The 25,068-nt window shown below is 41.8% G+C and overlaps 1 protein-coding gene across 2 annotated transcripts in view; it reads left to right on the top strand.

Moving 5' to 3' along the window:
- The first annotated feature begins 929 nt into the window (after positions 1–929).
- The window catches only part of ZNRF2 (zinc and ring finger 2), a 56,604-nt gene continuing 32,465 nt past the window's right edge, over positions 930–25,068 (top strand). For both annotated transcript variants that reach the window (XR_014690503.1, XM_084511710.1), the window contains exon 1: positions 930–1,820. Coding sequence is in view for 1 of the 2 variants with exons in the window: in XM_084511710.1 (XP_084367836.1) it covers positions 1,319–1,820 (502 nt within the window). In the remaining variant the exon portion in view is untranslated. The remainder of the gene's footprint in view (positions 1,821–25,068) is intronic.

The following is a 25,068-nucleotide window of genomic DNA, read 5'->3' as shown; positions in this document are numbered from 1 at the left end:
TGAGAGATTTGGCTCAAGCTGTCCAAGGGTTTCAAAAGGAACTGGCGGTATAGCAGATAGCATGATCACACTTTCTTTAGGAAACTGAGCTAGAAAATGACCATGCTTGGTCTACCTTGGGGTATCTCCCCCTCCTAGCAGAGATTGCAGGTCATCATTCACAAGTGGGGATGGCATGGCATGGGACAGCACATTATCGACCCCAGCTGTCTGCTCTGCCCCACGAACAAGCTGTCCATGAGACAGCTGCGGAATCGCTGCCTCGTACTGAAACCAGCAACAGTTTACAGCAGGATCCTCTGAACGGGGTTTGGATTACTTGCAAAGCTGCTCAGCCACTCAGAAAAACGGTGTGGGAATGAGTAGTTAGTGTTGGTAACCTCCTCTGCCATCCCAAGCAGTGGTACCTGTTCTGGCAAGCTGCACTGTGAGCCGCACTGACGCCAAAAAATAGATAAATCATGGAAGCACAGAATTATGAGGGTTGGAAAAGCCCTCCAAGACCATCTGGTCCAACCACCAGTGTCACCCAGTAAACCACATCCCCAAGTTTCAGCTCCAGCTGCACGCAGGTGTAACGGAGATGGGGAAAGGAGGGGGAAAAGGGAGGCCTGTGTGCTTGTTCACGTCTGAGCGAGCATCCTCAGGTGCACCAGAGCGGTGCTTTGTGTCTGGATTAAGGTGCTGGTTTATTTTACTGTGGAAACTGTAGAATAGATGGGTGCTACCCAGACTGCAGGGCCGAGTCCTGGGGTGGCGTGTGGCACCTGGCGGCGGGCAGCAGCCCACAACCCCCAGCAGCTCGCTGGCGGCGTGAGGAGGGCCGGCAGCGGTGCCGCCCCCAGCATGGCGACAGGGAGCGGAGGAGCGGCTGCGCCGCCCTGCCCGCCCCGTCCCGTCCCGTCCCGCCTCCCTCGCCACAGGCACGGGGCGCTGGGCGGGCGGCCTCGGGGCCGGCGCTGCTGCCGCCGCCGGTGCCCTGTTCAGAGCTGGGCGGCGGAGGATGGCGGTGGCAGCGGCAGCGGCAGCAGCAGCAGAGGCAGCAGCGGGTCGGTGCCGCCGCTCTGGGGCAGCCAGCGCCGTGCCGAGCAGCTCATGGTGGCGCCGCCGAGTCCGCGCCGGGGCCGCCCGCTGAGCCGGATCGCGGCGGGCGGCTCTCGCCTCCCCGCAGCCAGCAGCAGCAGCAGCCGCCGCCGAGCTCGCCTGCTCCCCTCCCCGCTCCTCGCAGCGCCCCCGCCGGGGCCGGACTCCCAGCGCCGCCGGGAAGGAGGAGGAGGAGGAGGAGGAGGAGGCGGAGGAGAAGGGCAGCCGAGGGACCATGGGGGCGAAGCAGAGCAGCCCGACCGCCGCCAACGGCCGCACCCGGGCGTACTCGGGCGGGGACCTGCCCTCCTCCTCCTCCTCCTCCAGCACTAACGGGAGGGCGGCGGGCGGCGGGCGGGCGGCTCACTCGGCAGCGGCTCCGGCTCCTCACGCCGCTCCCGGCGGCTCGGCAGCGGCAGCCGCAGCCCCGGGGGGAGCCGCGGGGTCGGCGCCCCGCAGCAGGTCCCTGGGAGCCGCCGCCGCTGCTGCTGCTGCTTCCAGCAGCGCCGGGAGCCGCGCAGCGCAGCCCGCCTTCAGCATCCCCCACAGCAGCGGCCCCTACGGCTCGCAGGACTCGGTCAGCAGCACCCCGGAGGAAGGCGGCCGGGAGAGAGCCCCCGGGGGAGGTGGAGGCTCCGGTGCTGGCTCCGGGGGTGGTGGAGGTGGAGGTGGCTCCGGGGGACCCCGGCTCGTCATCGGCTCGCTGCCCGCGCACCTCTCGCCGCACCTGTTCGGAGGTAAGGGAAAAGGGTTTTTTTTTTGGGGGGGGGGGTTTGGAGGGAGCGCAGAGCCGGTGGCTGTGTAAATGCTCTCGCCGGCTGCTTACATAATTAGGGTTTAATTGGATCATGTGCCTGCCCCCGACCCGCTGCAGTTGCCCGTTAGGAGCTGCCCGTTCCGCTTGCGGGGCACGCTGAGGCCCTGGGGAAGGCGAGGGAAAGCAGAAGCTCAAAAAGTTTCTCTATTTATTTTACCCCCCTAACAGAGCAGAGCAGCAGCTCTGTGCCTCGCTCTGTGCCTCTCAGGGCACAGCGCTGTCCATGGCTCCAGGGAGCAGCCTTGCAGAGACAGGAGCGAGGTGTCGAGGCAGGAGGCGAAGCCACCCCAAATTCACCAAGAAGCAGAGGCCCTCTAAACACTCACACTAAACCCAGAGCAGTCTTTTTGTCTTTCCTGCAATGTTTAAATGAATTAGGTTTGCGTTTCACCACCTGGGTTCTTTACCTTGAAGTCAGAAACACTCAGCACGGAAGTTGCAGAGTGCTTCAGGTGCTGCTTATTTAAAGGTCATTGTTCCTACAAGTCAAACATTAAGGTCCAAGGTGACCTTTTCTTTTTTTTTTTTTTTTAATGGATTCACTCTTTCCATAAATCTAATGCATATCAGAGAAGATACGTGTTGTAACTACCAACCAGCCTCCAAAAAAAAAAAGCTTTATTTTTGGAGGGTGGAGGGTTAATGTGAAATTTCCCCGTTGCTGTATTTCAATTAATGGGTTTGTGAATGCCGTCTGCAGCCGGCTGGGTTTTTTTCTTCTCTGTAAGGCGACCTGTTGGTAGCCAAGGCAGGAGTGCCTTCAGTCCGAGCCTTGCGGGGAGCGCAGGGCTGCTGTCACGTGCCAGCCTCCATCCATCGCTGCTGTGCTGACCTGGAGGCATCAGAGCTGTTCCTGCCTGGGTCTGAAACCGTCTCCTCCCAGCACACTGGTTGGACACAACAGAGAGCTGTCAAGCCCTATCATAATGAAGGAGTATTTGCCCTTAAGAGAGAAAACAACTGTTCTCATAGTACCAAGCTGCCGAATAGTAGTGCTTTGTTGCAGGGGTGCTCGCTATAGCATCGCAGTAGCTTGCGGGAAGAAGGTACCTGCGTTCCTTTCAGTGATGAAAGGATGCCCTATCACTGGCTTGTGCAGTTCGTACTAAGCACGAGGGAATCATTAAAACATGTAGGCAATTCTTGCTCAGAGGAAGAACTTATTTCTTCTCCCTGCTTTACTGTTGTCTCACAACCCGACTTGCTGCAAGGAGGGACTGGATTAAATGTGAGTGCACTGACAAGGAGCAGCAATCTAGGAAACTGTTCAGATGCAGGAGGGTCTCTTCAGGGTAACTCTGATTATGCTTTTCTATGACAGGTCATAATGTGTTAGTTGCTGTACTACAGCATATTTTGTCTTTCACAAATCTCTGAAATTGGAATATTAAAGAGGATAGGGGCTGAGATGATGCAGAGCTTGTTGCTTCTGCTGGTGCAGGAGGAAAAGCACCAGGAGAGGCGCATGCTCTTCATCTACTCACTAATGAATAAGGAATGCCATACGTTGAGGTTTTGGGTGGCAAGTGTTAAAATGCACTGTCCTTTGGTGGTCATGAGATGATCATAAATGCTCTTTTTTTTTGTGTTCTAAAAATCTTAGTATTTCCTATCAGGATGAGTAGCTGTTTAATCATAATACTGCAATACTTGTGGAAAAAAGCCTTACTTGAAACACTTTTTTTTTCCCCCTCAATTTAAATATTCTGTGATATCAGTGATACAACTCCACGTCACATTGAATGTAGGCATCCTGATCTAGTTGCATGCTTTGTGTCTGTCTTCCTGATTCCTCATAACAAGTAGTGCTTGGAATGAGTAGCCCCTCTGAAGATCACAAATTGGTAGCATCAGCATGGTGAAAAATAACTTGAAGGATTGTTTTTGTCCTGATGGTAACTAGCTCAAGCTTGTCTAGGTGTGGTATCTGGCATTTAACTTGTGTATTAAATGCATGCTTGAAGTTCCCTCCCATGTGTTGTAACTTGCAAATTGACTGAATTGTTCCTTTTTGTCTTGAAAACTGCCTCAATTAATTTCAAGAATTAGCACAGCAATTCTATTCAAATTAAAGAAGAGCAGGAGTAACTTCAACAAGTTGCACTGAATCTTTGGCTCTTTGTGTTTTCAGGCATACTGCTTGGCTTCATCAATCAGCGGTGCGTGGGCGTTACATTAGTTAGATTACTGTAATTAATTTGCCATTAGTGAATTACAATCCATTGTCACTTTTACTGAGCAGCTTTGCATACAGAAGTAATGTATAAATATTAATTCTGTAGCGTAGCACACTGAAGCCTATACAGTGCTTATTAATATGCCATTAATGTGCTAGAAAATAGAAGGTATTATGATGTGGGACGTTAACGTATGGGAAAGTACGACAAGTTAGCTGCTCTGTTCCTTTGGTAGGAGTCTACCTACTCATAGTAGTCTGTCTAGTCATAGTTAGGTCATAGTTAGGGCAGCCTCTCCTGGCTCTGAGGGCCTCGTGGTCCTGGCAGGCCTTAGGATCAGAGTGTAATGGAGGAAATACGGCCATGCACCGTACGTGTTAGCTCAGAGCTGGGTTTGCTGACAACTTGAGGCCTTGGTCCCACAGAATAAAACCAAAAGAAACCCATGCAACATAGTTGAATGTGTGACAAGCACTCCTGGGGGAAGCTGAGGGCAGAAAGCAGAGCGAGGGCCAAATTTCCTAAGACCTTATGGTGCTCCCAGACGCAGGGGCCAGGCCTGCGCGTGATGTCCAAGGGGACACGGCGCCTGTAGGGTGATAACTGTGGAGCTGTGACCAGTAGCTTCCTGCTCTGGTCCTCCACAGATAGGACTTCCCCTCTCTCCCTGCCCCAAAGTAAACATGCTTACTTCTCTAAGAGCAGCCTGTAAAAGAGCTGGCCTTGGGATCCACGGTTAATTTCGTTTTTCCACTCTGTTTCGAGGCAGTATTTCTTCATCGACTGTCACCACTGCAGCGAAGCTACTGCTGTAGTTGTAATGTAGCCTCTTTTTGTCAATGACACGTGCCACAATTGGCTCAAACTGGACCATCTCTCAGAATTTTCTTTGTTTTGGGTAACTGCTGGTGTGTTACTTCTGTCACTTGAAATGCTGACAGCTCCTTAGAGCTCCCTTTATGTTCGTGATCCTATTCCTGGGTGGTCACAACAGGGAGAATTCCTGGTGAAATCACCTGCTAGAAATACACTTGCAGTGTTCAGATTTAAATTGCTTCTTGAGGGCATTGAGAGAAGGCAAGAATAAAGACATACTTCTATGTGATTTCTCTTAGAAACAAATTTGTAAGAATCCAGCTGTAGAAAACAAATGTTTTTTAAAATTTGCCACATCAGTTCTTCATTAAGGTTGATTGAGCAGTGCAGTGTTATACAAAACCTCATGTTGTCTTACATACAATCATACACAATTTTGTATGATGTGTATATATTAACAGGTTTTAAATATATAATGTCAGATACAACTGTTGACATCTTTCAGGCCTGCTTCAAGACTTGGAGTAATAATTCAGACGTTAGGTTGCTTCTCTCCAACTTTATTAGGGGAAGGAAGTTTGTTGCATTCTACTCAAGCCAAATAATTATCAGGCTATTTCATGAAGTATCTTACAGTGCAGGATTTATTGCCAGCCACTGAATGTATGTAATGCTGTATGGGTAGTATCTTGTATGCGTGTTATAGTAGTGTTTGACTGCAACAATAGCTGGTGGAGGCGATGAATGACTTCTCCTTGCTATGGAAGAAGGTTCCTTTCATCTTTCTCACACCTTTTTTTTGGGCATCAAATATCTTCTGGTCACTTCCTTGCCCTTCTCTCCCAGTGTCACGCAAGTTCAGTTGCTTTGCGAAACCACGAGTGTGAAACTTAAACACTTCAGATTTCAGTGCTGTTCCTGTTTCGCCAGCCAAAGCTGTAGCTCTGATGTCTTTGCCCCCCCCTAACTTGGGAAAAGTGTTGGGAAGCATGCTTTGCTATGAGACTATTGGGGATATCCTCCTTCATCTGTGTGTGTGTGTAGCATTTTAGAAGCAGTGAGACTTGCTGTTGAAGCTTCACCCTGTTTTTTAATGTTTGAGGAAGGCCAGCAGATATTCAGTACAAGATACACTTCTCTAAATTACTTCCCAACCATTCAGAATGAGGGAGGATTGTAAGGTTTTTGTCTAATAAGTTATTGCTTTTCCATACAAACTCTGCCTTTCTTTAGAGATATGGTAACACTGCTGTTTGCAGTTGTAAACACACAAAAAAATCCCATGTGTGTTTTCAGATAGTCTTGCTCTTGCTGTTCATAGGTCTTCCAAGATGCAGTACAGTGAAAACTAAGGGGCTGTTTTGATTTCTTCCTCTTCACTTGGCTGCAGCAGTGAAACACAATCACATCCATGTTTGTCCTCTTTGGGAAATGAGAGCAATAACTATGAAAGGCTGACTGATTTCTGCTGATTGTAGAAGAAGGTTAAAATTGAGACAGGTTTGCAAGTTGGGAGAAATACAGACATGTCTGTACAGATGCACGCACCTTCACAACAACCACAGATTGTGAGGGAGATAGATGTGTGCCTCATTTTCTCTTCAGTTATACCTACGAGTTGACTCCAAAGTGAAAGAGAAGAGTCTTGTTAGCAGTTATTGAAGATGTTTCAATCAGATGAAGGGTTTTGGAAACGTATTAGCATCCCATTAACTACAGTGCAGGTTAAAAAAAAATACAATAATAAAAATTCATTGTGCTAGGAAAGCAGTCCAAGGACAAATCGAATGATAAGGAGTTCCTGAATATTTTTTATGACAGATGGGTTTGGGGAATCTGATCCCTTTTTAGGGTCTTTCTCTTCTGTATTTAGTGGGCTCTGCTGTTGTTCCTGCTGCTTACATATAGTGAGCAGCAGGGGCACAAACGCTCCTAAGGAGCAGATGGGGGACAAGAAAAAAGAAGTAGAAGGTCTGCCACCACTTGCCCCAGCTCAAAGAGTGGTTTTAGTCTCAAATGTTACATGTCCAGACAAATGAGCTAAAAGAACTAAAGGAGCACTGTCTGGATCTGCCAGTAGCTCTGGTGAAGCCCTTGGGACCTGTTTTTGGTTTCCTTCAGATGAAGAGGGAGCCAGGGCTCTGCGATGATGAGAGATCTCCTGCCTGGTAAACAAAAGGTGTTAGGAGAAGCCAAATAATAAGAATGGCAGTACTGCGTTTAGGGAAGAAACTTAAATAGTTAATGATCTGAAGAAAGGGAAGCTGGCTTAATTGTAATGCCATATATAAATATTTCTTTTGGCTATCAAGACGGCGCTAACACCTGACCGAGCCTTTGGAGTGCCAGTTCAAACAAGGCCTTCCTCTTTAATTTCTTCTAATCCAGCCGTGATATCCTGACAGCGTGTCTCTCCTTGCGCTCTCTCACGTAATTGCAGACTCCACTCCAACAACCTTCCAAGGCATTTCTTTGTCTTGTGAAGAAAGCCTTTTGTCACTGCTAAAAATTCGAACCTATTTTTAAAACACGTTGCCTACCCATCTGCTTGAGTACATTCTCTCCTCTTCTTGCCAGCTGTTCACGGAGAAGTTCATCATGTAAATGTTCTTGATTTGCTGTTTTAGTCTTGCTCAAAACTTTCAGTTTTGGAACAATGTCACCGAGGTTTTTGGGGAAGTTCTCCCTGCTATTTGCAGATGCATGAACCAAATTTATATTATTTTCAAGATTTTTCTGCAGTGTGTCTACTGCTCGTTAATGTTTTAATTAGTTTCAGGAGAGACCTGTGTTCATTTCTACAGATTGTGTCCGTTTACTGTGGTAAAGGAACCTGTTGTCCTTGAACCTGTGCAAAGGAGGAGCGAGAAACCTCTGATTGCTAAGGGTTTTTATTTTTGGAATATCTTTAAAGGCATGCACCTCAGAAATCAAAAACAAATGATTTGTGCTTTAAAAAAAAATAACCTGAGTAAAACCAGAGCAGCATTTCATATGCATACAAGAAAATATTTTTGCTTTCTACTCTCTTCTTAATTATCTCCAAAGCAAATGCCTGAGTTCCCAAGGCCACCTTTCTTTGTAAATGATCGTCATCGTGACTCTCTCAAGGATGTCTCAGCGTGCATCCAGAGCTCTCTGGTGCCTGTTATTTGATAGGCTTCAGATTCCTGACACCTGCAAAAATGGGAAGCTAAGCCACAGTAGGAATGAGGCTTGTTCAGCCTGGGTGCACGCTTCTGTGCCCTGCATGTAAATTGCATCGTATTGACCTGGAGAGATCAGGAAGCACACAGGGAAGTCTTGTAGGGCTTGGGATGTTTGAGTGCCTGCCAAACAGAATTAATAGTGTTGTATGTGAATCGCCTCCGTTACTCGTATACTCCTCCAGGAATTGACCTACCTGGGTGTTTTCTTCGTCCTTGTGTGCTCTGTCTAAAAATCAGACCACCGCAGACTGAGCAGTCCCCAAAGAGCGGGCGTGCTGCATACCATTGTGGATATTTTTAGGAGATTCTGTTTGCTGACTGACTTAGCGTGCTATAAATACAGAGTTCTCATCTGGCGTGCACTTTGCATGTCTTCTAGTAACTTATAATAAATTCACCTAAGAATAATGGCAAGAAAAAAATGAGCTGTTACAATTTATTTGGCTTTCCATACCGAGTGTCACTTATATAAAGCAATTATTTAGCAACACCGGCTCTAAATGTTTTTTGAAACTAGTGGTGTTCCAAAACGCTTCCTAGCTGGGCTGCCATAATTAGTCCCTGTGTCAGGTTGATTTATACTGTGATTTCATTACTGTTTCAAGAATTGAAGGTGGAGTTGTTGGATGTGAGAGGTTAGCTGAGCATCTGGAGCATTATCAATGCTAGGTGATTACATCCTTTGCTATGTCAGTGCTAGCACGTTGCCTGAACATGCATAATGGCTATTCTCTGGAGACAAATGAAGCTTTAGTTATGATTCTCCTGGATTTATTTTTTTTTTCCTGAAGTATAGGTGTATATACATTTGCTTGAGTTGAAATATAGCTAAGGCATTTCCAACATCTTTTTGAAATTATTAAGACTCAGTGCAGGACGAGGGGAGAGCTGTGATTCATTAAAATATAGATGCATCTGTCTTAGGATATTGAATTTGACACCAAAATGAAGGATGGATTTGTGCTGAATTTTGCCAAGCGTAACCTAAATGCAGTTCTTCTGTACTCCTAAAATAAAAACTGTGTCATAGTGCACACTAATAGCTGTGGCCCTCATGAAAGGAATTTAAAACTGGTAAAGTTTTCCATGTGCAGCCAAAGAGGTCAGCCCTGACGTGCTTTGTGCACGCTCCTAGAACACACAGACAGTATTTTGAGAATCTGAAAATACTTTATTTTTTAATGAAAACTGGACCAATCTGGTGATAGTCTTTCAGAAAACTTACAAAATCAACTGTCTCCCTGCCAAGAATCTCTGCAGGGCACTGTACAGTGCCCTGAAAATCACGCCACCGTTGCATCCTGATTTCTGTGGCTATCCTGAGTTTTACTTCTTGTGGACTGAAACAGCATCACTCCTACCTGAGTCCTGAGCGTGGGCATGGAAGGGAATCCTGCCTGGCTTCAGAAGATCCTGTGGCCCTACCAGATAGGGCAGTGCACTGTCAGTTAAGTAAATTTCAGAGGTAATGGTGGAGGATCTCCGGAGTATAAAGACTGGCGGCAGTAACAAAACGCAGCGCTCTGGTCATTTAACTGCTTTCACCAGGAGGCCGTCTTCTTTCTTCTCAGTCTTAATTGCTCCGTCAAGGGTGACTGAAGGAGCATAAGATGCCATACTCGAGGATTTGTTGGCCCTTTTCTTGGGAGTTTTGCTATTCTTTGCCAAGAATGAGTGTAAAAATCACACATCTGCATTCTGGATGTTGGATGTGCAGCAAGTGACTCAGGGCTCCTGCAGCCTCTTACTCCGGATAACCATGATTCATCTTCAGAGGTGATTTTGAAGAAGGGTGCTGAAAGACGGTATTACTGGGCTTAGGTGTGAACTGTCCAAAGATAGGGTTGTGCATTACACCTTTCCTTTCGTTTCTCAGCATTGTGATTTTGCAACCTCAGTGGCTGATTAGGGTTAGCTTTCCTATCCCTGTTATTTGCATATGGGTATAGTTGTTAGAGGCAGTCAGATCAGTGTGGATAGATGCTAGTTTGCTTTCGATATTCAGGTCAGTATTAAATGTATGCCAAGTAGATTGCTTGTCTGACTTTAAAAACAAACCAAAAACCAACAAAAGCCCTAACCCTTTCGTTAAAGCTGTGTGGATTTATTAACGTACTGCAGTTCCAAAATAATAAAATGCAATTGTAAAACTACTTCTATATTTTTAATGCGTCATGTATGTACTCCACCATCACAATAAAGCCATAAAGCTGTTGTTGGTTGATGAGAAAATGATTCCTGGATCCACATGCCAATGAAAACAGCCTGAAATTCACGTATGTAAAGGGCTGCATGCTATGAAAGAAATTCCCTTTGAATGTTTAATTCAGCTGTCCTAACATTTAGATACTAGATGACAAGTGTACAGCAATTGCTTGGCTTTTTAAGTACCAAACTGTATTGCTCTTCAGTGAGGTTTAATTGTGTTTCTCTGTCAGTTCAGCCTTGGATTAGTTTATATCCAAATGTCTCATATCCATGAATTTGTCTGTTTTGTGACTGATAACATTTCAAAGGCCGATGAAACTGGGCTCCTTTGTAATCATGGATGTGAAAAGCCAAAGCGTTTAAAATGTTTTTGAAGGAAACTATAATGCTGAAATGGCTTTCAGTTTAGAGGAAATACAGATTATATTGCTAGCATAATAAAGCACGTGCTAAAATAAACTGGCTTTTGTGTGCTCGGTAAGTCCAAGATCCAGCGACTCATGCGGTGAGGGAGTGGAGGAAGTGTTCATCGCAAACGTGGGGCTGGTTCTGCTGCAAACAAAGAAATAAGATGGCTAAAGCAAATACTGGGGCTTGTGTTGCGCAAGTGCGGGAGATGACGTGTTCGGCTCTCCTTTGTCTCCCCGCTGTGCCTCTCCACTTGTGAGGCACGCAGTTGCATTCAGCTGATGGAGTCAAAAGGAAATGATCAACACGTTTGGAGCCGCAGGGCAAGCCTTCTCATTTTGGCTTTCTAGTGGGCTTGGTGGTTATATTGTGACTTTTCGTCTACAGGTGTCTGTCGTGCTAGCAATCAACCTTCTAAATGTCTTTAATGATTGAACATTTTGCTTTCAGAAAAGTTCAAAAGAGTTTTAAGCTTGCGTTATGCCATTTCTTGACATTAAACAGTTTAATGTGTTCATGACAGCTGTTGATCTGTGAAAAGTGGACTAGGAACTAGGCTTTATGAAGACCACTTGGGCTGACAGCACTGTTGAGATTGCCTTATCCATGTGGATAGGATCAAGCTTATGCTGTCATGAAACCTAAGGTCTTGGAGTGGTTGTCTGTCAAAAGCTTTCTAGTTTTTAAATTCTGCCCCCTATTGACTCTCTTTAAGGATCTGGCCATCTTTAATCTTTGGGCAAGGTAACTTTGACTACTGGCTGAATTGTTTATAAAACTCATCAAGTATTTGCCTGTTTTTTCTATTAAGTGAGAGAACAAAACATTTCCAGTGGCTCTGCTGCAGTCCTTGCTTTTAGTAGCACTAGAAAAGTCAGTGGGAATGAATTTCTCTAAGTTCTTTCCTAAGGATTCTTCTCATCACTTGGAAAAAATTATACTCTGAACACTCTTTATAAGTGTCCAGTATGACTTGCCTTATGTTCGTTGTCATAGATGTGGCAGTCTTTCTCTGCAAAATAATTGCTTACGTGTAGTTGTTGCTTGATTTTTAATAGTGTTTTAATGATATTGACCTCCATTTTAGCTGAATTTTAACATACTGATGAAAATATTGGCATACAAATTTTATATTTTATCATGATATTTTGCTGGTGCAAAACATGCACTCCACAGCAAAGCTAGGAGTAGCCAAAAGTATCCAAAAAGTGTGCTGGAGTGGTGGCATTTGCATTTTACTATCCACAGATAATTTTATTTTTCCCATCTCCTCAATTGTGACAATAGTTCATTAGTTAACTAATGAAAGTGGCAGGTGTAAGCATGGTTTTGAATGACAGCATAGCATGTGGCATTGAATGCTATTGGCTTTTCAAGTCTGAAAAGCTCCATGGCCACATTGTCGGTTTGGTGGTACTTCTGGCTTCCTAGCTATGCTGAGAAACAGCGTGCTGGGCTAATGTAGCTGCCTTTTAATACTGGAAATCTCTCTAGCTGCAGCTCTGATATAAAGAGCTGGGAATGGGAAACCTGAAGGTATTCTGGTCCATGTGAGATGCTATAAATTTAGGGATATTCAGGTTCTTCTCTTTGCTTGCATGTTAGACAAGCAAAAGTGATGCATAATTTGTCAACATGAGGAAGACTCTTAATTGCCTGCAAGTAGTAAAATGTCTCTACTTGATTTAACTGTGATGTTTGTAAAATATTCTGAGAACAAGTGCTACAAAACTATACTAATTTTATAAGATTCATCGCTAAGGTCTCTTATTTTTCGTCCTTGTCCTGTCATGGATTTGGACTTGGTCAGCTGTTTAACAGCTGTGTCCTGCAGTAGCCTGTTCTTAATTCTGAAACTTGGTTAGCCATAGCATGCAAACAATCTTTGAAATATGTTAACATCAAATGTTTGTATCAAATGCGGCTGGCCTGACTCTATCCACAAAGATTCAGAATGAAATTGAGTGAAAAACGTAAGCACCCCAGAAAATGTTAGCTTCAAAGGGGAGTCCTGTAAAAATACACCAAATTGGTAAGCAAGAAAGAGGAGGAGGAAAATACCTGTATGGAATGGTGGTGTTCGTTATATTACTGTTTTTTGAGGGGAATCAGGGTGCACAGCTGTGAGTGTGCTAATACAAATGTTTTCCAATTTCTTAAACTGTGGTCCTTAACACACAAAAGCCATGTCTGTATAGCTTATTGAGAGCCTCCCATTTTAAATTTCCCTTTTTATTGAGAGCCTCCCCTTTTTTATTTCCCTTTTTCTGCCCTATTGAAGTTTTCTGTGCGGATGAGTCATTTAGCTTAAACACGAATACGGAAGTGCTGTTGGGAACAAAAAAAATAAATCTGCAGAAATACTAATTTAGCCAGATTTTAAATTGTTCCTATGTTTAAAATCAAATAAATAAATAAATAAATAAATAAATAAAGTGTATTAGTTCAGAACTTCTTTTTTTTTTTTTCTCCTGTGGAAAGAAATAATTTTGGGTATTTTATTTATATATATATGTGCGTGTGTGAGTTTTCTTTTAATCCGTACCCCTAGTTTTAATGGGGGAGGAATGCTGGAGAGAAATACACTGAAATCCTTAATTTGTAGATCAAGAAGAAGAGAGGTCATTTTGATGAAATTCTTTATTTTAGGGTATCAATTTTTTGGTATTTTCTTATCTTCAGTTTTTCTAACTTGCATTTCCCCTAGCTTAAAAATTGCCGTGTAACATTTCCTTTTTGTTAGCAATATTTTTGAAATGCACACAATTAAAAATTATTTTGATTAAACTTGCTTCCTCAGAGATCCAACTGGGTACGTGTGTGTACATACAGCACGAGTCATGAAGGCCTGGAATTCAAGTGTCAACACATGAAATCCTAATCCTATCAGTTTTCTGTTTATGCCTTCCAAACGTACAAATTTACCAAATGACACAGTTGTAAGTCAATTTCTGTCATGTTAAATTTGATGCACAGTTACGAAGGGAAGGAAAGCATCAAGTCAATACCTTGTTTTTCTTGCATTTTCCCTATTGTATTTTATCTCTAAAATATTTACCTTTGTTTTCTTTCAGTCAGTGATAAACATACTAGGTATAATGTTTTTAAGATACTTGAACAGCTAAAACACTGTGAGGACAGCTGTAACTAAGTCTGTGAGTCTTGCACGTGCAAAATTTTGGGTGTACACGCAAATCTGCCTTGAAGAGCGTAATCCCATTTGTCAGGAATTGTCATATGTCACTGACAAGAATTCTTTCTTCTGCTTACATGAAAGGAACTATTTTGTAATCTCGGCATTCACCCTTGAAATTAAGACATTTCTAGTCCCTTTCCAGGAAGTTCTAAATTGTAAGCTAATTTTAATGGTGCCTTTCTAACTCTGAAAGCCAACAAACTGTATAAAAAATGGACCCTCCAAGTGAGGTTTAGGAATATCCCCATAAGTACTTGTCCATGGAGGGATAAGAAGAGAGGAAAGATACTTTGTCAGCTCTATGGTCTGCTCATGTTGTATACAGTACTTAAACACCGCGTTTTCCTTTCTCTTGGTGTAGTGGAAAGCAACAGGCCTTTCTCTCAATGTTGTAGATGAATTTTCATGATTGTTTTTAGGTTAGTAGGCATATAATGTCTTTTTCCCTAAAACAGGTACACGAAAGGGGTTACAGGAATAGATTTAAGTAATGATAATGTGTGGATGAAGGTCTCTTTGGTGGTTATAGGACTTGAAGATACCTTGAGGTTAACAGCTGCTTCCCAGTACTGCAGTGATCAGCTAGGTTTAGTCCGTTCTGAGCAGATGATGATCATCTATTCTTTGCTCATGTCTTAATGGAAAGCCACCTCATTACTTCTGAGTTTCAGTTTGACAATTAATGTTACCACTGGAAAACTTTCCCTAATAAGCAAGTTCCTCCTACTGTTTCACTGCCGGTTCCCAATTTTGAATGCATCACTTGCAAATTGGTGCATTTTTATTAACATAGTTCTCTTCATTACAAATGTCAAGGGCTCTTTTTCCTCTGTAATTATACTTGACTCTTTCTAGTTATTAGATATAATTTAAACAGTGTGTAGAGTCTTGAAATGTAGCTGAAAGCTGGTAGGGCTTAGTATCTCATTTTTATTTTTAAATTAAATTTCTTTGTAACAGGCTTGTAGAAAGCTCTCATTTGCTAGATGTCTGACAAAGAAGGACCAGGATGGTAATGAGGCAGACAACATTTAACAACCAAGTAACTGTGTTGAAACACTGAAGCTGCAGTTTCTGTCACCCACTGACTGCCTAGAAAGATTCAGGAGGATTGATGGATAACAGAATTTGTTAAAAATAAACGTGCTTAGGGAGTTGTGTGGCATTACTGTTTGTGCTAGCTGGTAAACTCGAAGCTGTTTCTTCCTGTACGAACATGGGAGCTGGCTGTGGTTGGGTTGTAAAACTGAAAGCGTCTGATGGGGCTGCGAAGACTTCCCGTGACACAGACCGAAGTACGGCTGTGACATCCTATGCAAGTTGGCCCTGGAAGTGGAGGCGGTTTGCAGTGGCTTTATGCCCCTATATGTCTCGTCGTCCTTTGCACAAACAGAAAGTAACGCCTTTGCTTCTTTAAGTGGTGAACATTGCCTAAAGACCAAGCGTAAAGCCCACTGAAAGGGCTTGGTTCTGGAAGGACCTGCAGAAGACGTTCTTCAGTGTCCCTACAGCCATCGGTTTCCTCACTGTGGGGCTGTACTTAGTGTCTGGGGGCTGTCATGGAGAGCTCGCCCAGGACCTTGGGCCCTTGAGGACCTCGGGACAGGGCCGGTGCTGGTGTCTGGTGTCCATTCAGCACCCACACCCGAACAACACATTGGGACCCCACCAGCAGGAGGCTGCTGGAGGGCCCTCACCTCAGCGGCGGCCATTTGCTGAGCACAGGAGCAGCCGGAGGGGTTTCGAGGACTGCCAACCGCATACATTGGGAGTTAGGGTTAGGGAGAAGGCCTGAGCAGCAGGAGGCTCGCCGGAGGCTAGCCTTTGGAAATAACGTTAGTTTTTCTTGATGAGAGGTGAAAACCTACAAGCTGGGGTTCTGAAATATTTACTTGTGAAAAAAAAAAAAATAGTTTTGCGTCCGGCGGTGCTGAGGTAACAAGATAAGATCCATCTTTTGTGTAGGGGGGAAAAGAACAAAACATGTAAATATTTAATTTCACTTAATAGCTTTCAAGGCCGCGATGGAAAACATAGTAATACTCTGATTCATGTGTGAAAACGGGGTTTGTAAATACTTCAGTGACCTTTTTCCTTTCTCTTTATGCCCCTGCCTGCAGAGAGCTATGTGGATTGAATGTTTTTTGCCCTATTGTTAAGTGCAGTTTATTTAAGATAATACGTGCTTTTTTTCCCCCTGCTTACTGTTATCTTTATACAAACGTCTTGCTGGATTTTCCTTAGGGGTGGGAATCCTAAAGTAAATATTATTTCCTTTTTATGCTGCAGAGCTTTCGGTATATTACCGAAACCATTCCACTAGCTTCTGTAAGAACTTTGGCACCTTCACTCAGTTTACTGGCAAACAAATAAATGAGGAAACCACGTGCATTTCTTACTCACTCTTTTCCCATGAGAAAAAATAGTGTATTTCAGGGGGAGAAGAAAACCCTCTTTTTGCTCTTTCGATCATTGGAATAGACATTTATACATTATATACAATATACATGCATTTCAACTTGTAAATGAAATGTGGAAATACCATCGTTAAACAAAATAAGTATTAGAGTTTCCTCATTGTCCTGGAAAAGCTGTGTTTCCAAATCAGTTGTCTCTAACTTATGGCTAACTCCGCTTTATTTAGGTTGGGTCTCTGCCATATGTCTGGGAATTGAGGCAAACTATTGTACAGTTGCTGGAGGTGCCTTCCACTTGTGGGATTATTATTTTTTTCCCTTAAACTAACTTCATTGGAGGGATCATATATAACATGATTTTATTTATAAGTTCATGGTTTTTAATGAAGTCACATTCTAAAATTTATATCCCTGGTATTGTGATTCCTTAGGTTTGGTAAAAGAAACTGAGTTTTTTCCTGAGTAGCTAAAGAAATGTATGAAGATTGAATAGGGAATGAAACACTGCTAATACTTGCTTGGATGGGGAGGGAGAACGACACATATGGAACCCACCATCTACATTTACATTTTAATAAATTTAAAACTTGCTTTAACAGACTAGTCAGTGCAAGACAAAGACTAGTAGTTTTATAGGAGGCTTTTTTCCTGGCTTTGTTTTTCAAGTTCTTTCTGTAAAACTGTCCCCGAGGGAACAGAGATTGATAATAAATGTTATCATAATTGGTACTTTTATAAATTGCTTGTGTACAAACAGTTTGTCTATTAAAAAAAAAAAAAAAAAGAAAAAAAGAAAAAGCTTTGTAGCTTCATATTAATGCATTTTAGATCAGAATTTTTGTGTAAATTGATCTAAAAGAGTCAGGCTTGTGTGTACATGCTCTTGCCAGAATATTAATAGATTAGAGGACTGTATTGTTCTTTTAGTACTTTGAATTTATTCCAAAAGGCTTGCTATTTTATTTTGCTGGATTGTACTACCCTCAACTTTATGAGATACCTAGCTGGGTCAAGAGCAACAACAACATACTTCAGGATTTATGATCCCACCTATGTTGAAGGTAATGTGCTGAATTGACATAAACACATCTGAAACTTTTTTTTTTTTTTCTGAAGGGCTTAAATGAACTTTCTTTTACCCTTGAAATGTTGCCATTGCATGTTTCTAGAGTAACTAAATGATAGTCTACCAGGATTAGTCTGTTTCAAGATATATATATAGTGCAACTTGTACGAGTTTTGTTGCACGTAGAAACTGGATGGATGAGTTGAAGTTTTTATTTTACTTTCTGAAGGTCACTATATAGATGTTAAGTGCTGTGAACTCCCTTCCTTAACTTGACTTCTACCCAAAAACATATGCTTGTGTGTAAATATTTATATTCCCACGTGTGTGATACAGCCCTTCCAACTGCATCTGTTTTTTTCCTGGGCAGCTTTCATACACTTTTAGCTAAGGACTGGTTTTACACCAAGAGCAGAATTTCAATCTGTCCTACCACGTTCTGCAGAAAGTACCAGACAGACAGCGTGTCGGACTAAGGCCTTTTGTTAGCAGAACAAGTCTAGCATTCACTTACTCTTCAGCCTTGAGCTGGAGGATCTCCCTGAAAGATTAGGCAGCTGTTAGTCTTCTGTAGCCTGCATACTGCCCTGGGGAGATGTCTTCCAAAACAGAAACTGCTGTTGTAGATTATGGGATTAATAGAATGAATGGTACAATGTCTGCACAGTTCTAGAAAGCAAAGAAACAAGTTTAAAGGGTATTCTTACCACACAGTGCCAGGAATTGTACTCAATATTGCTTCTTCTCAAGGATAAATAAATAAAGAAAAAAAAAAAAAAGAAAGAAAAAAGAATAGAAGTAGGTTTCTTTTATTGGCAGATCTCCTGGCTTACTGATTTTTGATTTGGTACAACTGCTGTAAAAGACAGGTACAGCAAAACCTTTGCTGAAGACAGTGTGTGCTGTTGTAATGATTGACAGGACTGTTAGGCTTCTTGCAGGAGCCTTTAGGAGGTGTTCCTGAAAATGCTAGTTAAAAGCAAAATAAATTAAAAACAACAAACAAGATTCTTTATAAAACAACAGCAACAACAATAAAAACCAACCTGGAGGCACCAACTGTGTTTTACACGCCTGTGCCTAAACACAGATAGAGTTTACTGTGGAAGAACTGGAACAAGTCTGTTTTGTTACCAGAGTTAAATAGCTGATGGTTGGCTAAATTTATTGGTGGCCACGCTGCGAAACTTCTCAACGTTGCTGTTGTTGTACTCACCGATGTACAGTGGGTTTGCCTTATGAGGGCTTCTGCCAGGTAAGGAGTGGATTCAGGCAGATGTCCATGTGGGAAAACAGTTACTTTGACCTCTTCTCCTAAAGCCCAGGATAAGAACACCTCCTGGAAAACTGGCAACAGGGTTTAAGAGTGAGGTAGCTATCCATCAAGGGCATCGTGGAGGTTTTTGTTTTATAAGCTGCTGAAATTGTCTTCTGTCTGCTGAACGAGAAGTCTCTCTAAGAGACTAATGGGCCCCTTAGTTGAAGGAGGCAATCTAATCTGAAATGGAAAAATGCCTACAAATAATGTTAATTCTTCGCAGTTCTCAAAACCTGTTCTGTAGCCAAATATTTAAGGGTACAAATTATTTTGGGCTTGGAGGACTTTTTTTTTTTTTTTTTTTTTAACTGAAAGCATTTTTGAGAACTGTTGTTTGTTTCGCAGATGATTTTGGGAAGTTGATTTTTTTTTTTTTTTCAACCTAGAGCAAAAGGCTACAGTGAAAAACTGGAAGTAAATCTGTCTCTCTAATTGTTTTGGAATCAGGTTATTGGTAGTGTTTCTTACCTCCAGACTTTAGATGTCTAAGTAGCGATGGAAGATTCATAAATTATTTTTAATGAGTGCCTTACCCTTTATAAAAGCAGGAATTGGAAGAAAATGAAATCCTAGTTGTTTGAGCAGGAGTATATACTGGGTTAGGTAGTGTGCATTATGGATTTTTTTTTTCTTTAAAATCATTTGCTGCTGAAGTATGTATATAGCACACCTTTAGGGTGCTTTCTTCATTCTCTTGCCTTTTGTGCCAGAAGCCGCCAGTCTTTTTATTTTGATTTTGTTCTTGTTGTCATTTTGGTTTTGTTCTGTGTTAAGAAGGTAATCTGATGTGGGGAGGCAGCGCTAATTTATGCCGTGAGTTACTCTTTCTGCTACCCTTGCCTCAATGTCATCGTGGGCAGCTAGGCATTTTTACATAAGGTAATGCCTAGTGATTTAGGAGAATTGCCTGGCCTGCTGTATAAGCTGGGGCAAGTTTTACTGCCTTTCTGGAGTGTATAATGAAGGCATTGCCCCCTTTGTACCATTACTTTTCCTCCTCTTTTTAGAGGAGTCTCTCCGAAGAGGAGAGACTAACACACATACACAAACAAACGTACTTGCAGCACTTGGCACGCTATGACCCTGCTCTTGTAAGGGCTTTCCAGGAATATGAATACTAATGGTGATTGGTCTTTATTCCGTTGTTTTAAAACAGGAAAAAAAAAAAAAAAAGGCTTTTTTTTACATAAAAATATAACTTCTTGACATGTTGTAGTTTCATGTCACCTCAGTATTCAAACAAACTCAAGACAGTGTCTTTTTTAATATACAGTGCTTAGATGTATCAGCTGATAGATCGTGATGTTGTATGAATGGTGAAGACCAAGCCATACTAGTTAGTTACGACTGCTCTTAGTTTCAGTAGTGTCACGGATAAATAAAGCACTGAAAGCATGTACTGTAATAAATAGAAGCCATAACTGGATAAGTAAAAGCATTTTAGTTAACATGTCATTATTTAAACTGCTGAAAAGTCAAAACATCTGTCATCTGAATTAATTTGTTCCAATTACAGTCTAGTGTGTGTGTGTGTGCATGAATATGTGCATCTCCTTAGCATGATCTGGTTAATGTAAATGAGATGTTTCTGCTCTAAGGGTTTGACTGATAGACCAATACAGCAGTTATAACTCAAGAAAACCAGAAAATAATCAGTAGCAGTCTCTACAATGATCATTTGAAGTTCAAGTAATGCACAAAATATTTCCTAAGAGCTTGTTCGAACAGCGGTATCTTCCACGTGAAAAGAGCAAGAATTACATTGCTGACTTGGTTGCTGAGGTAGGAGTGATGTGGCATGGGATTTTAAGGTTGGCTTGCGATTCGTGGATGTTTTGTGAGTAAGATTTTGCAGAAATGTGCTCTCTTGAAGGTAAAAGGCTGGAAATGGAGGCAGATCTGTCATGACTGGCATGTTTACAGCACGCAAGTCACCAGCTTGATTTTCCTTAGCTTTTACAGGCAACAGCTGAGAAATCTTGGTTAGGGGAGTTTTTTGTTTATGGGTTCAGTTCTATGTTTTTCTGAAGCAGTTATGTATCCTCTCTCCTGTTGCTCCTATCAGTCATTTCGCATGCTTTCCTCACTTTGCTATTTCCCCAGATATTATCAATCGGTCCTGTCTTAGAAATAAGAGCTTTTATAGAACTAGTAATTATAAAATTTAAATATCATTCCAACTTAAGAACCTGCTCTCATTTTATTAAAATCTGTACAGAATTCATGTTTAACAGTTAAATGATGTTAATCCTGACAGATTTAACGATCTAATTCCAATATACACCTTTCTGAAGTTACAGCATTTTCTAACCCTTGGTCTTCTCCCTATTTTGAAAGGTTCTCTTTAATGATTCTGTTAAAAATCTAGCTTCTTATAAACCTATATCCTAGTTTCTGTAACTGTCTGTATACTAAGGTATGCGTTTTCTAAGTTGGAAGACTAGAGCAGTCACTGAAGAGTGAACTTAGTTAAATTTTCCAATTACAACCAAGAAGGCAGCTTTATGAGAAGTGAAGATATCAATAATATTTATGAGCTGTTCCTAAAGCAAAATTCCTTTGTGCTGAAGGTGAATGACTTTTTTTAGCCCAGGCCTTGCTACTGAATTCAGGCCTCATTAGTAAATCATTTATTTTGTTTTGGGGAAAAAAAAAAAAAACATGCTTGACTTTCACTGGTTCCAAGTGAATGAATATCCATAGGTTATTTTCCCCGCAGATTTAAGAAAATGGTGCCTTTTGTGGAGGACTGCTATTTTGAGAGCTCAGGAGGGAAAATACTGCATATAATGATGTAGGAAAGTCTGCTGTTGTGCTAGTCATTAAAAATTTTTGTATGTATAATTAAAAAATGGGATGAAAAAAATGAGAAAACATGTATGCTGTGAAACGATTATCCTTGACTCTCTTGAAACTGAACTTTTATTACGTGTAATTCTGTTACATTGAATGATAAATGTAACCGTAACTACTTTCGATATATAATTTAATGATGCTGTTAAAATAAGACATCTTTATCAAAGTTAATATTGAAACTCCTGAGAACATCCCATATAATAATCAAACTTTTTATTTACATGTATTCTTCCCAGTTGTACTCTTTAATATTTTGCACTGACTTTTTTTGTCATTGATTGGTTTTCCCCTTTTTTCTTTGTCACTGCTACCTCTATTTCTGCAGGAACAAGTAGGTTACTGGTAAGTATTTCAACTAAACAAGACCTTACAAAGTTTTGCCTTAGTGAGGACGTTTTTTTTTCTTTTCCTTTTACCCTCACTTACTTTGGTAAAAACTTTGTAGACAGCAGACCAGTTGTCTGTAAATGCTGTGCTTCCTCAGGTCTCCATTACCGCCTTGTTTGTGTAGTAGAATACTAGTTTTGAGATTCTCCGAGAGACTTTGTCTTCTGCATGCTGTCGAGCAGCATCCATATCTGTGCTGTCTTCGAAGATGCTGCCTTCTCCTGGGGCTTGCTCCCGTGTTCCCGTCTGCTGCGTTTCAAGTGCAGTGTTTACTTTGTCTCTCCCATTTTTATTTTTATTTTTTTCCATAAGACCTTCTATGCATTTTGGCTAGTTTGCTCAGAAGACTTCTCTGCGTCTGACGAGGTGCTCTGTCTTCACGTGTTGGGTTTAGTCATCCTCGTCAACCATTACTCAGCCATTTTCCCATCACACCTCTTTCCTTTTAGCTCTCATTAAATACACTCTCAGCATGATACAGCCACCCTCCCCTCTCTTACTATCATGCTTCGTGTAATTTTAATCCGATTTGTTGCGTTGTGCAGTGCGAGTTTTCGAGATATTGATGTCCGTGCATTTTCAAAAAGTAGGACTTCATTCTTTTCTTCTCATCTTGGAGCAGCTCTTCCTATACTTACGGGATTTCTGTTGAAAGTATTTTCTTTAATCCTACTGGATTTGTGAAAGTCCTGACATTATGGGCACTGTGGAGAAGGGTGGTGGTGGTGTAAAAAAAAAAAAAAAAAAAAAAAAACACTGGTTCCCTCTACATAAGAATAAGGAGCTGTCTTGCCAAATTACTCAGTCACTCCAGAAGAGCCTACTTCAGCAGAACAGTGGGACACTGTTATCCTGCCTGTCTTCTCCACCTCCCATTGTGAAGCGATGAATGGGAAGAGACCTTCTTTTTCGGGTGTTGGAGGAAAATGTGGCTCCGGGGAATGCGAGAAAAGTGAGGGCGTAGGAAAATTAACGAAGAAAAACAAAAAACCCAAACACCTAGGTTTAGGGGAGAATAAGAGTGAGAAAAAAAGAATACTCTGCACTTAAACTGTGGTAGGTGAGGTAGGAAAAAATGATAGGAATATGTAATGTCTACCGAGTAAGAGTTTGAAGTCATTTCATTTGCATGAAGTTTTCAGACCTCCAAGCTGACTTGCACTGAGATATTTGGCATCATTTGGTAACGGAAAATCTAAGCTTGTTTGCCAAGTTAATCCTGCCTACAACGTGCAAATGAAATACACTTGTGCCCAGAATCACTGACCATGCCTTCTGGCATGATTTCTATGATTTCCAGCATTCATCATACACAGGAGGCTAATTTTTTTTTTTTAATAATTTGGATCTAGAGTCCACGTGGACCCTTTTTTTTTTTTGTACAAGACAGCTGAGGCTTGTTCTTACCTTTAAACCTACTGAAAGCAACTTCCAACACAAGTTTATGCTCCTTTAAAAATTTGTCTTGTTACCGTGCTTGTGAATTTGAAAATACATAGACTCAGGAGGAGTTCAGACGAAGGAGGTTTGAGCAGTCTGTCGTCTGCGTTGACTACAGATCCCTACAGATGGTGGGCTGGGGGGATAACACCCGACCACACACCCCCTACACACGAGTGGGTCTTTTCTACTTGTGCTCAGTGCTAGCTTTGATCTAAAATAGCGCTCCCGAAAAGCTGTCACTCTAGTAACAGCTGTTCTTATTCTTGTATTAAGAGACAAAATCACCCTTTCCACACGTCTTTCCCACCTACAGTCGTATCTTCTGGTTTTCAAGGTATTTTAGCGCGGGGCTTTCCCCCCACCTCTACTTTCGTGGCTGTATTTATTGCTCTTCAGTTTCTAAAAACGCACAGCTGTCGATTATAGTCATTATCATGTGTTTTACATTGGTGTTAGACACCTGGAGCTGTGCAGTTGATAAAGGCTTTACTCGTGAATAAGAAAATGTCTTGTTCAATTCCTGCTCTTCGTTCTGTACTGCGTTATTTTTCAGTGATCGCTATTGAAGATAACAATTAGCAAGACCCAATTAACAAGATGAAGGGAGTTAAAGAAGTTACATAGTGAGGTGTTCCTTCTTCAGCTTTTGCTTAGGAGGTGAAGGAAGTATTATCCAAACACATCTTCTCAAACTATTCCACGTCTCCTGTGAGTTTATCCTTAACTGAAATAAATTTCAGTCTTGTTGTTGTTGTTTTTTTTTTTTTTTCCTCCCCATTTCGTTTGTTCTTCTCTCTCCTGTGAGTGCTGTGCGAGCTTTAAATAAATAAAAAAAAAATACAGGAGAAGGTCCCTTATTCTCATCAAGAAATTCACAAGTGTATTTATTTCAGTTTTATGGCACAAGACGGGTGAAGAAACCACTATAGTTTAGGAGCGCAAAATCACAAGTGCTGAGAAGAAGAAAATACTTGTGCATAATCTGGTTGAGTTTTGTAAAATGACAGAGTTTGGTATTTTTGTGTTGTTGTCTTTGCTAGTATATGATTTCCTACTCTCTCTCAAACTGAGGGAGGTACATCCTTATTTCTTTTCATCTCCAGAGGTCTTTCCAGATGGGTTCTCTCAGCTTAGGCCACTGGCAGTGTAAGGAAGGATGAAAGACAAACAAATAGATGTACATGTATCTTTTCTCCCGTAATAAAAAAAAAAAAAACCTCTCTACATAAAATGACAAATTTTCTCCAAGTAGCCACTTGTATTGGGAGCTACAGCATTTAGAAATTTTCATTCAGAGGGTTCCTTGGGAACTGGTAATACTTTTTCTTTCTTCTTCTTCTCTTTATTTTATAAACCTTCAGACTTCTTAAAGACAGTTAAAAAATGCCAGTTCTCTGTTCTTAAATTAGTGTGAATTAATCTTATTCCCTTTGATGGTAGGGGTAAAGTTGCCAGGTAAGATGTTAGCTTTGGTAAAGCAATGTGCTTTCATGTACAAAGCTTCATGGTTTTTGTTTAAGGAATTACTCATTCTGTCTTTCCATTTCAGCTGGCTGAGGAGAAGAGAAGAGGGAATTCTGTGGCCAAATAACTCTGACATGTGGTCTTGACTGGAGCTCTTTTTTTTTCTTTTCTTTAAGAGTTACAAATTAGATTACAAAAGAAGA

The sequence above is a fragment of the Aythya ferina genome (genome assembly GCF_964211825.1).
Source record: "Aythya ferina genome assembly, chromosome: 2".
Taxonomy (NCBI): Eukaryota; Metazoa; Chordata; class Aves; order Anseriformes; family Anatidae; genus Aythya; species Aythya ferina.
Note: the sequence above shows the minus strand (reverse complement) of the source record. Positions and strands in the feature narration are given on the sequence as shown.